Source organism: Schistocerca serialis, chromosome 6 (assembly GCF_023864345.2).
Source record: "Schistocerca serialis cubense isolate TAMUIC-IGC-003099 chromosome 6, iqSchSeri2.2, whole genome shotgun sequence".
Lineage (NCBI taxonomy): Eukaryota > Metazoa > Arthropoda > Insecta > Orthoptera > Acrididae > Schistocerca > Schistocerca serialis.
This window is the reverse complement of record NC_064643.1, coordinates 480,114,080-480,128,276: the sequence shown is the minus strand read 5'-3', so window position 1 is coordinate 480,128,276 and position 14,197 is coordinate 480,114,080. Positions and strand designations below refer to the sequence as shown.

Sequence of the window (14,197 nt, the reverse complement as noted above, 5' to 3'; positions counted from 1 at the left end):
CTGGAAACATCCCCCAGGCTGTGGCTAAGCCATGTCTCCGCAATATCCTTTCTTTCAGGAGTGCTAGTTCTGCAAGGTTCGCAGGAGAGCTTCTGTAAAGTTTGGAAGGTAGGAGACGAGGTACTGGCAGAAGTAAAGCTGTGAGTACCGGGCGTGAGTCGTGCTTCGGTAGCTCAGTTGGTAGAGCACTTGCCCGCGAAAGGCAAAGGTCCCGAGTTCGAGTCTCGGTCGGGCACACAGTTTTAATGTGCCAGGAAGTTTCATATCAGCGCACACTCCGCTGCAGAGTGAAAATCTCATTATGTCAAAAATGGTTCAAATGGCTCTAAGCGCTATGCGACTTAACTTCTGAGGTCATCAGTCGATTAGAACTTAGAACTAATAAAACCGAACTAACCTAAGGACATCACACACATCCATGCCCGAGGCAGGATTCGAACCTGCGACCGTAGCGATCGCCCGGGTCCAGACTGTAGCGCCTAGAACCGCACGGCCACTCCGGCCGGCTGTGAGCATGTCCAAAGGAACTTTGCAATATCGTATTTATCCATCAACATCGGGCAAGCCACTTTCAAGCAAAATGTCTCTCCTGTACGCGAATATACCGGGTGATCAAAAAGTCAGTATAACTTTGAAAACTGAATAAATCACAGAATAATGTAGATAAAGTAGTACAAATTGACACACATGCTTGGAATGACATGGGGTTTTATTAGAACCAAAAAAATACAAACGTTCAAAAATGTCCGACAGATGGCGCTTCATCTGATTAGAATAGCAATAATTAGCATAACAAAGTAAGACAAAGCAAAGATGATGTTCTTTACAGGAAATGTTCAATATGTCCATCATCATTCCTCAACAATAGCTGTAGTCGTGGAATAATGTTGTGAACAGCACTGTAAAGCATGTCTGGAGGCATTGGCGTCGGATGCTGTCTTTCAGCATCCCTAGAGATGTCGGTCGATCACGATACACTTGCGACTTCAGGTAACCCCAAAGCCAATAATCGCACAGACTGGAGTCTGGGGACCTGGGAGGCCAAGAATGAAGAAAGTGGCGGCTGAGCACACGATCATCACCAAACGACGCGCGCAAGAGATCTTTCACGCGTCTAGCAATATGGGGTGGAGCGCCATCCTGCATAAACATCGTACGTTCCAGCAGGTGTTTATCAGCCAGGCTGGGGATGATGCGATTCTGTAACATATCGGCGTACCTCTCACCCGACACGGCAGCAGTTTTGCTGTTCAGCGCCATCTGTCGGACATTTTGTGAACTTTGTTTTTTTTTGTTCTAATAAGCCCCATGTAATTCCCAGCATGTGTGGCAATTTTTACTTCTATCTACATTATTCCGTGGTTTATTAAGTTTTGAAATTTAGACTAAACTTTTTAATCACCCTGTACATAATGAGTGTACGAGTACAGGTTGTAGACGCATGCTTGACGACATATTGAAATTTGAGTGTGGCCCTGAGTAGAGCACGGATAGCCAAATCGTTGGCGACCGTTCGGGATAAGCGGGAAATCCGTGTTCGAGGCCAGGTCCGGAACAAATTTTCATTGTCGACATTCCATTCTACAGCTGATGGTTGTCCATATTATTAGCAACTGCGAATACATTCCATGTATTGTGATTACTGTCGCACTTTATTCAGCTTCACGTGGGAGTTAACGGATTCAGATTCAGTTGTGGCAGGATGAATCAATTCTCTTTGCAATTATAGCACACGAGTGGGCAGTCGCTGTGTGTTGAGGCACACTTACCTGACTTACCAGGTGCTGGAACGGCGGCGCGGAGGGGTCCAGGCGGTCGAGGTCTGTGTGCAGCGCGAAGTCGGAGAGCGCCTTCCAGGGCGGCTGGTAGGATTGCACCTCGATGGGATTCATGCCGAGCGGCGACTCGTGGCGCACGGGGCTGGACGCCACCATGGGGATGCCCTGCATGGCGCCGTAGCCCAGCTTGCGGCCGTCCTGCGCAAACACAGCTGCCTCAGGCGCTGTCAGCTCCCCGTGGCCGGCTCCCCAGCAGAACTATGTCGGCGTGGGACAGACCGTCACTCCAGGCTACACTCGCACACACATCTACAAAACAAGCGGCGCTAGCAAAACACAGTTTCATCTCCTCCACCGTCACCCACACATGTTTTTGTTGTACCAGCATTAATGCTTACATTTGTGGAAGAGATTATTAATGTTAACACGACTGCGCAGGTTGTCCGAAAATTAACTACGGAAAGTACAGGGTTATTCGTAAGTACCTCCGTAGTTTCAGTAGACGACTGCACGTAAGCTGCGAGATATACAGCAAGTACATCGTATCAGTGGTTGCAGCACCTCACCAAGTCTGTTACTCATTTTACAGGTGTTCAATATGGACACCAGTTGTGACGTGGCAAACGTTAATACGTCCATGCAAATTCAATGAAGTCGCTGCTGCTGACCTGGAAGGTGGAACGGCAGCAGCTCGCTTTGGAACTCTAATCACTGGGTTACCCATTTGCAGGCACGAACTAATTGGATGTCACAGTACAGAGCGGATGATTGGTTTACTAGTTCTGACACGCCTGCCCTAGTGATGCACTCTGCAACTATTTCCCGGCACATATTACGAATAGAAACTTGGTGAAGGACTCTATCTACTGCCATGTGACATTTTTCTGTATCTCTTACAGTTGTCGCACAGTCGTTTTCTCAAACTCGGAAGTAACAAGCAGTTAAATTTAAGCGCAGCCACTTACAGAGGTCCAGTGTGGACTGTAATTATAGTATGGCAGCAAAACTTGGTAGACTTTCTAATGCATTAATGTGAAACTAATTTACGCTGGAAAAGAGTTGGGTTGGGTTGTTTTGGGGAAGGAGGCCAGACAGCGAGGTCATCGGTCTCTTCGGATTAGGGAAGGACGGGGAAGGAAGTTGGCCGTGCCCTTTGAAAGGAACCATCCCGGCATTTGCCTGGAGTGATTTAGGGAAATCACGGAAAACCTAAATCAGGATGGCCGGACGCGGGATTGAACCGTCGTCCTCCCGAATGCGAGTCCAGTGTTTAACCACTGCGCCACCTCGCTCGGTGGAAAAGAGTAATTCCTATTTTGGGCACCAGGTGAAAATCTGGGGCTGTGTTTGCAATGAAGATGTATAGAAATGTTTCCATATGTAATCGATTAGGAACGATCAGAAAAGGTGAAGCAAATGAGAAAGGCATAACTTTGATTTTTTTATTATTAACCGCCGCTTACGTAATTTGTTCAATATGAGCACCGGAGACGGCGATGAGGTGCTATAATGCACCAGATTTGCACACAGTGGCCAAATTCTGAACTATTTTTTTTACCAGCATAAATCAGTTCCGCGCAACACTGTATATACAAAGTTTCGCAGAAATACGAAAATACAGCTCACGCTGGACCTCTCTGAGTAGCTGCCTTTGAACCACCTGATACTTACACAGTCTCATATTACTGTAATTTCAGTGACGAACTGTCACTCACTGAACCCTAAGCTGTGCGATGATTGGTACATATTGCGAAAATCGACTTAACATGAAAAATGTTAACGTAATAGTGGAAAAACAGAAAGAATTCCATTACTCAGGAAGGAAGACTGCGCAGGATGGCTGAAGCAAGTAATATATTGGAAGTAGGTTGCCACAGCCGAAGTATGTTTTCTTCAATAAGAGAGCTCTTACAAAGACAGATAAAGTACGAAATGAAATGCTAATAAGAATACGTGACGGTGAGACTATACAGAACACCAATCGTTGCCAGAATAAGAGACAGATTAATGGGACATTTGCCAGTAGTAACGGGTCTGTAGAAGGAACATTACAGATGAAAACTAATAGTGGACAATGACTAGAATATGCAAAAGCATTCGAACACACCCATGTAATGCGTAACTGACCACCAGATGTCCCGAGGATTGGGGAGAAGAGAAGTTTGTGGCACAACTTGACTAGAAGAAGGGATCGGTTGGTAGTACACGTTCTGAGGCATCAAGGGATCATCAATTTAGTATTGGATTGCAGCGGGGAGGGTAAAAATCGTGAGGGAGACCAATAGATGAAGACACCAAGCAGATTCAGAAGGATGTAGGTTGGAGTAAGTACTGGGAGATGATGAAGGTTGCACAGGATAGAGTAATAGAGTAGCATGGGGAGCTGCATCAAACCAGTCTCAGGACTGAAGACCACAACAACAACATCAACAAAACTGACATTCCATTACTGAATGGTGGATTGGTCACGTTCGGAAAGCCGATAAATTGGAAAACAAATGGGAGCCTGGCGCGGCCTACTGCGCCAACTCGCTCCGTCTGTTTGGAAGAGCCCTTGTGGCGAACGCGTGGCGCGTATCTTCGCAAAATGAGCAGCTCCCCGGACCGCTGACAAGCTACCGGGGCCCGTGTCATCACCATATAGGTAGGTGGGGCCCACAAAAAGCCCGTGGGAACGTGGACACGGCCGGGCGGGACGCAGCTGCCGGCGGAAGCAGCTGCGGCGGACGCGTTCACGGAGACAGCCGACGCACCGCAGCCTACCCCACGTCTGTCGCGTGCTCGCCGCGCCACTTAGGGGCGCATTCATACTTTGGTGTTAATGTCCGTGGCCGTGCAGCCACCAGAACCGGCTGAAGAGTCGGCCATCTGACAGGCAGATGGCGTTCAGGTCAGTCAGATTTTGATTTTTTCACGGTGGTGCACACACTGACGAGTCGAAACATAATGACCACAACGCTCGTCCATAGTTGACGGTGGTTTGTAAGAAGGTAGGGTAATTCCTTCATTTTTAAGTACCCCCACCCCCGCCCTCCCTAAGAACATCAGCCCTGACATTTATCCTTCTTATCAGATCGAACTCATTTTTCGCTATCCTTTCTCACAATATGATTATCTCCTATCCTATTCAATCCTTTTCTTTGCTCTCCATGAACATGATATGGCCATCATCCTGCTTATTCTACCTCAATTGATCCCCTACCACGCGCATCCTCCCATACCAATCGTCCAATTCCATTAACACTTTGCCGTCCGCACGGCTCGTACAAATTGATTCGCTTGGCGCCGGCAACGCTAATTCGGATTTCTTGGCTTGTTTGCGGCCGTTCTTGACATTATCAGGAGATTATAAATTGTTACGTGTTACTAACCTCATCGTTAGTTTTCGTAAGTTCTCTACCCTCTCCACTACTTTCATGAAATTTCGAAGCTATACATATAAAGCTATACATATAAAATTTGTTTGTTTCAAATATTTATTTAATGTTTTTGGAAAAATAATCAATTACGAATTGCACTTTGAAAAGCCGATCGTCATTATCCGGTTTATTTTGCTGTGGTAAAAATGTAAAAATGATAATATTTGTCTGAATCGGTTGCGGGACATCGTTCTGCAAAATATCGGTGTGTCTATCAAAGGATTCATTGACCAATAGCTATCGATCCTTCCTTACAGTTCCCATAAGGATAGTAAGCCCAAACCATTTTCTAAGTTCGGATCCCGGAACGTCGACAAATTTGGCATTTTTTAAATCCAGTTTTCTTCTTTTGCAATTTTGATTGCAGTGCTTGTTGTTTTCGTTGCTAATATATTCAAGTAGATCGTTCCCAATATGTATTTCGACAATATCCTCGACGCTCTGTGTATCTTTGGGAAATATGTTTGGACCCAGAGATCCTTTAAATTTATTACTGCTCCTCGGTAAATCAAAGTCTGACCACTGTGCACTGTCCTCTTCGTCTGATTCATCCGAATCAGTTGGTAACCGTATCGTTCGCCGAATTCTTCTTGGACGTATTTCACATTTTCCGACGATTCTGATTCACTTTCATTTTTTCGATATCCAATGTCTTCTCCCCAATCGGCCAAGACGTCCGGAACGCCAGACAAGACATCCGCGCATTCACCGTAAATAATCGTATCGTCTCTTTCGTCTGCCATGATGAAAGGGCACAAGTAGTTATAAAACAAAAAACTTGTTGACGTGTGTAACTTATTGTCACATAAACAAAACACCAACAGAATGCGACCGACACTAAAGTGCTCTCGCCGGCCACTGAGCGATACAATGCACACGACACCACTGTGGTGTCGCCGGCAGTTGACCGCTATATCGCGTACCACACCACTGTGGTGTCGCCGGACGGCAGAGTGTTTAAGATACCACTCCTCTCAGCACCACTTAACCCCCAAACTTTCAGCTTGCCTTTGCGTAATGGAGGACCTAAAATTAACTTCTTGTAAAAAAAAACACCATAAATATTTTTTACTTTATAAACGCTTTCGGTCGAAGAGCAGCATCTGAACCGCTGCCGATTATGACGAGAGACGGAATGAAATCACAATAAAGGGAAAAGAAACCACATCAGCAGTTAAGAAATGAGTGGCTTAAATCTGACGTGGTCGCAATTCTCTTCAACACCTATGAGAAAAACGTCCTAAAGCGGAAACCACTGTTAAATGGAGAAACACCATGATTATATATATATATATATATATATAATTTTAAATACACTTTGGGCTTTCACGCTCGGCGTCTTCTTCGGTTAAAACTTCCCGGTCAAGAGGCCGTAATCGATGCAACCTGATGTTTCATCACCAGCTGTGGGAGACATGTTCCGAGGTAAAACGGCGCCTGCATCTACTAAAGCCCAATCGGACAGTTGGTGCTAAGCGGAAACGGGAAGGAACAACCGTAACTAAACCAAAACCAGGCTGGTCTCGTGTACTGACGCACAGGAATCGTCGAATATTGCGAAGAGTGGTTTATAAGAATTTGCATGAAATCAGCAGAAGGGATGACTCGTACGTTCCAAAGTACTACCTGCAGTCCAGTTAACACAATAAGTGTGAGTAGGTAGTTAAAAAGAAGGGCATGCAATGGTCGAGTAGCTCCTCGTAAGAAACCGCGTTACTGTAATCAATGGTAAGCGACGATTGAGACTGTGTACACAGGGGCGCCACTGGACTGTGTATGACTGAAAGCGAGTGATCTGGAGTGATGAATCACGCTATACACTGTGAGCATCCCATGGAAAGGTCTGAGTTTGGCAAAATCCAGGAGAACCATAACCTCCATTGTGTGTGGTGCCAACAATGAGGAGATGTGGGACTGTTTTTCGTGATTATGGTGTGATCTCCTTATTGCTTTTAAGAAAAAGCAATGTTTGGAAGAATATGAACACTTTTCACAGCATTCTGTAGTACGTACAGCAGAGAAACAGTTCGGAGTCGGTAATTGACTGTATCAGCATTGCAATGCAACCTGTCATCAAAAAATGGCTCTAAGCACTTTGGGACTTAAGAAATGGCTGTAAGCACTATGGGACTTAACATCTGTGGTCATGAGTCCTCTAGACTTAGAAACTACTTAAACCTAACTAACCTAAGGACATCACACACATCCATGCCCGAGGCAGGATTCGAACCTGCGACCGTAGCAGCCGCGTGGTTCCGGACTGAAGCGCCTAGAACCGCTCGGCCACTGGCTAGGCTTCAACCGATATGGTCACGAGCCCAGAAGAGAAACTGAAGATGATATCGTGCTGTTACCAAAAGCACCCGCGTCGGTCGTCCTCTTCCATAGCCCATTAACGCCAAATTAGGCCACACTGTCCAAACGGATACGTTCGTCGTTCGTCCCCATTGGTTTCTGAGGTTATTTCACTCAATGTTGTTTGTCAGTACTGACAACTCTACGCAAACGTCGCTGCTCTCGGTCGTCAAATGGAGGTCTTCGGCCACTGTGCCGGCCGGAGTGGCCGTGCGGTTCTAGGCGCTACAGTCTGGAACCGAGCGACCGCTACGGTCGCAGGTTCGAATCCTGACTCAGGCATGGATGTGTGTGATATCCTTAGGGTAGTTAGGTTTAATTAGTTCTAAGTTCTGGGCGACTGATGACCTGAGAAGTTAAGTCGCACAGTTGTCAGAGCCATTTGAACCATTTTGAGCCAGCCACTGTGCTGTGTGTTGAGAGGTAATGCCTGAAATATGATATTCTCAGCACAATCTTACATTGTCCATCTCGGAATATTGAATTCCCTAACGATTTCCGAAACGGAATGTCCCATGCGTCACCTCAGTCTTCATCATTTACTGGCATGTTAGATACATTGATCAGGGGAGAGAGCGGCTTCACCAAACCACCACCAGATTCCTGTGCCCACGCGGTCGACGCCCTCTGCGCGTGGGGCTCGGCAGGCTGAGGGGAGGTAGCGGTAGCCTAGCAGCGGGGATTTGCTGCGCCGAGGTGAGCATCGCCAGCAGCAGACGCGTTAATGGCGACACGTCCGGTCCGGTCGGCACGCTACACTGCGCCCCATTGTCGCCTGTGCTGTACCGTGCCCGGCCAGCTGCCGCACCAGCCCGCCCTTCCCTGCCTGCGTCTGTCCGTGTCTCCGCGCGGCAGCTTCAGCCACACGACTCACGTTTCCATAGCAGGCCGCATCCTTTTTTTTTTATTCTCGCGCACGTACTCGTCAATAATCCCGGCCCGCACGGTAGCTGCACTCGTGATGTTCCTTATACGTGACACCTCCGACAAGTCTCCTCCCCACCGCGTCTGAACCCCTCTCCTGAGTCGCTCCTCTAAAAGCAACACAAAGGCTCGCCCCTGCTTTGCAGAAATAATACGCGTAAACGGTCGTTACAAGGATTAATAATTCCGGAAAGTGTTGCGCCGTTAGCCTGTTGTAAGGGGATATGTGTGAAAATTGTGCTAGTCCCTGCGAGTTCTATTTTTTTATATATATAAAATATGTTGTTTGAGGCCTGCGCTTAGTGTCTGAGTTTTTATACAGGGTTTGGACAAAACATGCAAACACCGCGAAAAATGCATGCTTCGACATAAATTCAGATGCTAGCCAAGCCTAGAAGTTGTGCTATTGTATTTGACCGCGGATTCTGTCAGAGAAAACAAAGTACCTGGAAGCGCAGTTGAGCGGAATGGACAGTGTCTTGAAAGGAGGATATATGATGAACATCAACAAAAGCAAAACGAGGATAATGGAATGCAGTCGAATTAAGTCGGGTGATACTGAGAGAATTAAATTAGGAAATGACACACTTAAAGTAGTCGATGAGTTTTGCTATTTTGGGAGCAAAATAACTAATGATGGTCGAAGTACAGAGGATATAAAATGTAGACTGGCAATGGCAAGGAAAGCGTTTCTGAAGAAGGGAAATCTTCCTGGCAGATTAAAACTGTGTGCCGGACCGAGACTCGAACTCGGGACCTTTGCCTTTCGCGGGCAAGTGCTCTACCACTGGCAGAAGTAGAGCTGAGAGGACGGGGTGTGAGTCGTGCTTGGGTAGCTCAGTTGGTAGAGCACTTGCCCGCGAAAGGCAAAGGTCCCGAGTTCGAGTCTAGGTTCGGCACACAGTTTTAATCTGCCAGGAAGTTTCATATCAGCGCACACTCCGCTGCAGAGTGAAAATCTCATTCTGGAAGAGAAATTTGTTAACATCGAACACAGATTTAAATGTCAGGAAGTCGTTCCTGAAAGTATTTGTATGGAGTGTAGCCATGTATGGAAGTGAAACAAGGACGATAAATAGTTTGGACAAGAAGAGAATAGAAGCTTTCGAAATGTGGCGCTACAGAAGAATGCTGAGGATGAGATGGGTAGATCACGTAAGTAATGAGGAGGTATTGAATAGAATGGAGGAGAAGAGAAATTTGTGGCACAACTTGGCTAGAAGAAGGGATCGGTTGGTAGGACATGTTCTGAGGCATCAAGGGATCACCAATTTAGTATCGGAGGGCAGCGTGGAGGGTAAAAATCGTAGAGGGAGACCAAGAGATGAATACACTAAGCAGATTCAGAAGGATGTAGGTTGCAGTAGGTACTGGGAGATGAAGAAGCTTGGACAGGATAGAGTAGCATGGAGAGCTGCATCAAACCAGTCTCAGGACTGAAGACCACAACAACAACAACTACTACTACTACTACCACCAACATTTTACCACGACAGGCACCTGTGCGATTCCCTCAATACTTTTCAAGTGTTAGTTGTGGACAGAACAGTGTTCTGTGTAGCTGTGAATGTATTACGTCACGGTTAAGTGATACCGAACGTGAGCAAACTGTTGGTGCTCGTATCATGGGTGCTTCAGTAACCAACGTACCCGAAGTATTATTTTGTTGTTTCAAGAGGCACCATATAGAAGATTTATACTGCATCGGGGAAAAACATCATCTGCTAAATCACAACGCGGATGGAACTGCACGTTATGTGATCGTTACAGACTGTCACTAAGGAAGATTACAGCCGTAAAAGTCACTGAAGAACTGAATGTCGTACTTGCGGACCCTGTCAGCACCAAAACAACACGAAGAGAGCTTCAGAAGCAGGGAACTGCAGGGCGCGCTGGAATTCCAAAACCGTTCCTCACTGGTGAAAATTGCCTAAAAAGAAAGCGTGGCACAGAAGCCGTAAAACCTGAACTATGGAGCTAAGAACTGAAGTGATCGTAAGGCACTATTGGCTGGGAAACCCCACCTGGGGTTGTTCGCCTGCCTCGTGCAAGTCTTTCTGTTTGACAGCACCTCGGCTACTTTCGCTTCGATGATGCTGGAATGACGACGAGGGCAGAACAACACCCAGTCCCCGAGTGGGTGAAACCTCCGACCGAACAGGGAATCGAACCCTAGTCCCACTCATGCTAGTCAGCCACGCTGACAACTCAACTGCTTCTTCATTTGGTCTGATGAGTCTTGTTTCACACCGTTTACAACTTCTGGCCGTGTTTATGTCCCAGGAATGAAATATAGCGGGGGTTCGGTAATGATTTGCGGAACCATATCGTGGTATTCCACGGGCCCCATGTGTACTCTCCATGGTCTAATTACTGCCACGTTGTATGCGATATTTTTGACTTGTCAGGTCCATCCCATGATATTATGGCGACGCTGTTTTTCAAGACGAAAGGGCTCCTATCCGCAGAGCTCCAATCATCCACAACTGGTTTTGTTAGCACGAGCATGAACTGTCGTATCTCCCCTGGCCACCAGTCACTAGATCTCAATATTATTGAACCTTTGTGGTCTACCTTGGAGACAACGATCAGTGATCGCTATCCACCTCCACCATCGTTAGATGAAATTGCCACTGTTTTGCGGGAAGTATGGAATAAGATTCACTTTGAAAACCGTACAGGGCCTGTATTTATCCGTCATGACACGACTGGAAGCTTTTATGAATCCCAACGGTTTTCCTGTACTGTATTAGGCATGGCAGCGTGTTGTGGTTTTGGTGTTTCCATATTCTTACCCACTCCAGTACGTAAAGGATGAGCCAGAACTCTGAAAAAAAATTCAGTGGTGGTAGTATGGACCAAAACAAGGGAAAACTGTCTGTTAAACATGGGCTCTAAAGCACATGCCTAAAGAACACTTTTTCATCTAAGCTATTGTGAAACACGTATCTTCTACTGAACATGTGGTCAAAGGTATGCATTTTAAGGTCCATGTTTACGGGTACTTTTTTCATATATTGGTCCATACTATCGCCTCCGTACTTTCGCCGGTAGAGTACTGATTCACCCTGCATATACAGACATCATTATCCTATTACGAAAGTGGGAGGGAGATTCTTAGTCTTGTCAGGATCAACTACAGCGTAGGACATTGAGGCTATTTTTCTGGAAACAATTCTTCCATAGCTATGCTGTTTCATCATTCACGATCTGTTTCAAGGCTGGAATCCCACTGTCGCGCAGTTATGTTTATTAAAGCCCGACAAGCTATAACCTTACTGCACGCACCGAACTCATGACATGTAACACGCATCAGCTGTACTTTTATTACCTGCTGGGAAAAATAGTTTATGGTCCTGCTGTTTTTTGTTAAAATGCCTCGTTTCGATGTATAATCCTTATCATCAGAGTTTGATAACTCATGTTTCCTGCTAGCTTACTATTTTCGACTGCGCCTAATGGCATATTAACTTTAAGAAATTTGATAATGTAGTCCCAAGACATGTTTTGAATTTATCACACTTTTTCACAATGGGAGCGTAATAATCTCCGAACCGATTCGTGGTATTGTTGTACGGTAGGTTCACAGCGGATAACCTTCGATTGTAGAGCTTCAATAAAGTGAATTGAGCACAGAAGGACTGAACAGCTCTTCTACGATACTGCAGTGCCTGTGATATCCTGAATTAAGATGCAAAGTTCCTTTCGACATGCATGCATGCCCAAAGGAACGTGCTACTGCGACGACTACAGCTATTAGGAAAAGCGATGAGTGTATTCGCAGTTGGTGCATTTGAACAACCATCAGTTGTAGAATGGAATGACGAGAATAAAAATTCGCGCCGGGTCGAGAATCGAAACCGGACTGCGGGTGGAGAAGATCGGGAGAACGTGACGAGCGTGGCTTTTAATATTTGACTATTACAAGCCTTGATACACCGAAAATGATGGCTCATGACAACAGGTTGTGCTTCTTAGTTGTCCATACTCTACCCTCTCTGTATGTTTACAGAATGGTCTAGTGTCTATAAGCTGAGACTCGAACCGCAGAAGACGTACCGAAGCCAGTAACAAAATCTACCACACAGCGCCTCGGTCATTCGTGATTACGGGTCTTACATTTTTAGTGAACCGAAAGGAAACGTTGGGGACACTGTTTTTGAACGTTCATGGTATGAGCAATATAACGGAATACTTAAGTGACTCGGAAAAAGGAATCCTATAAAATCGTGGCTCTTTCAGTTTGTCCACCAGTTGCCGAAATCGCTCTATGTGAAGGTAATCACAATGTGTTCATCAAGACCAGTGGCTTTCTTGCGCCAGAAGAAGCTGAATAATTGATCCGTACGTACAGTTTTCGCTACGAAGTGGCATTTAATTTTGAAAATAAAACAAAATGCGTGTATGTGTGTTTTTGTAAAATAGTTGAGAACAACTAACATGGAAGAGGAACCTAAAATACTGTTCGTAGCTTCCCATACTATTCGTAATGACCCGTACCTAACTAAAAACGAAATGCGTGCCGATACAACAGGCATTGGCCACGTCTTCCTATGAACTAACCTTATGGTTCAAGGTGTGCGGTACTACCTTACCTCCACTATTAGCAGAGGAACGTGCACTTTATTAGACCGTGACGCTGCAACTTCGTGCCTTAACGTAATTGCATCCTGCAATTTCCATTTGTTCGCTTTTTCTCCGGCACAGTGCATATCACAGTGACTGGACCGCATCCTGGTCAATGTTACCAGACGATATATATGCACTTGAGACTGTCACTGCTTCGGATTTTAGCGCTTATTCACCAATAAACCTGGAAGCTTCACGTATCACTTACCGTGTATCATGCGCAGTAATACTAATTTTAATGCACTTCTGCTGCTAATTTATTTAGATTTTATTAAAACGACTCTTTATTTCACTCAGCGTGGTCGCCTAAGTTGTACTCACTGTTACAAATTGAATACATTTCTATATTTTCACTGCCAATACTATATGCCTTCGAAGAGAATCATGTGTGTATATGTTCCTACCTACCCAGAAACGACAAACCGCTGCTCTATTATCATTGAACTGACACTTATTTTATCCACTGCAGTGGACCCCACGTACGATCATTTTATCCACTGCGGTGGACCCCACGTACGATCGGGGATCGCGTCCCAATAAGACACAGAGATTTGATCCGTTAAAACATCCTACGAATGCGCACATCCCGATGCACAATAAGGATTTGTTCTAGAATGACAATGTTTGAGAAAACTGCGCGGGCATAATCACCAAATTTAACGGAGTCGCTAAATAAAACAACTTTGTCACTGATGTCCAAGGCTGTGATACTGGATATCAACACGATATCGACCTTTTCCGTAATTGGTAAACGGTCCATTTTAAAAATGGTTCAAATGGCTCTGAGCACTATGGGACTCAACTGCTGAGGTCATTAGTCCCCTAGAACTTAGAACTAGTTAAACCTAACTAACCTAAGGACATCACAAACATCCATGCCCGAGGCAGGATTCGAACCTGCGACCGTAGCGGTCTTGCGGTTCCAGACTGCAGCGCCTTTAACCGCACGGCCGGTCCATTTTAACACGGGTAATGTATCACGAAGCAAATACAATCAGCACTGGCGGAATGTTACGTGATACCACGTACTTATACGTTTGTGACTATTTCTTTACGTACTACACGGATATGTAATAAAAATGGGAGTTCCTA

At 45.7% G+C, this 14,197-nt stretch overlaps 1 protein-coding gene across 1 annotated transcript in view; it reads right to left on the bottom strand.

Moving 5' to 3' along the window:
- The window catches only part of LOC126484942 (uncharacterized), a 330,159-nt gene that overhangs the window by 30,285 nt on the left and 285,677 nt on the right, over window positions 1-14,197 (bottom strand). Inside the window, exon 7 of the mRNA XM_050108543.1 lies at window positions 1,779-1,976. Coding sequence (XP_049964500.1) covers window positions 1,779-1,976 — 198 coding nt within the window. The remainder of the gene's footprint in view (window positions 1-1,778; window positions 1,977-14,197) is intronic.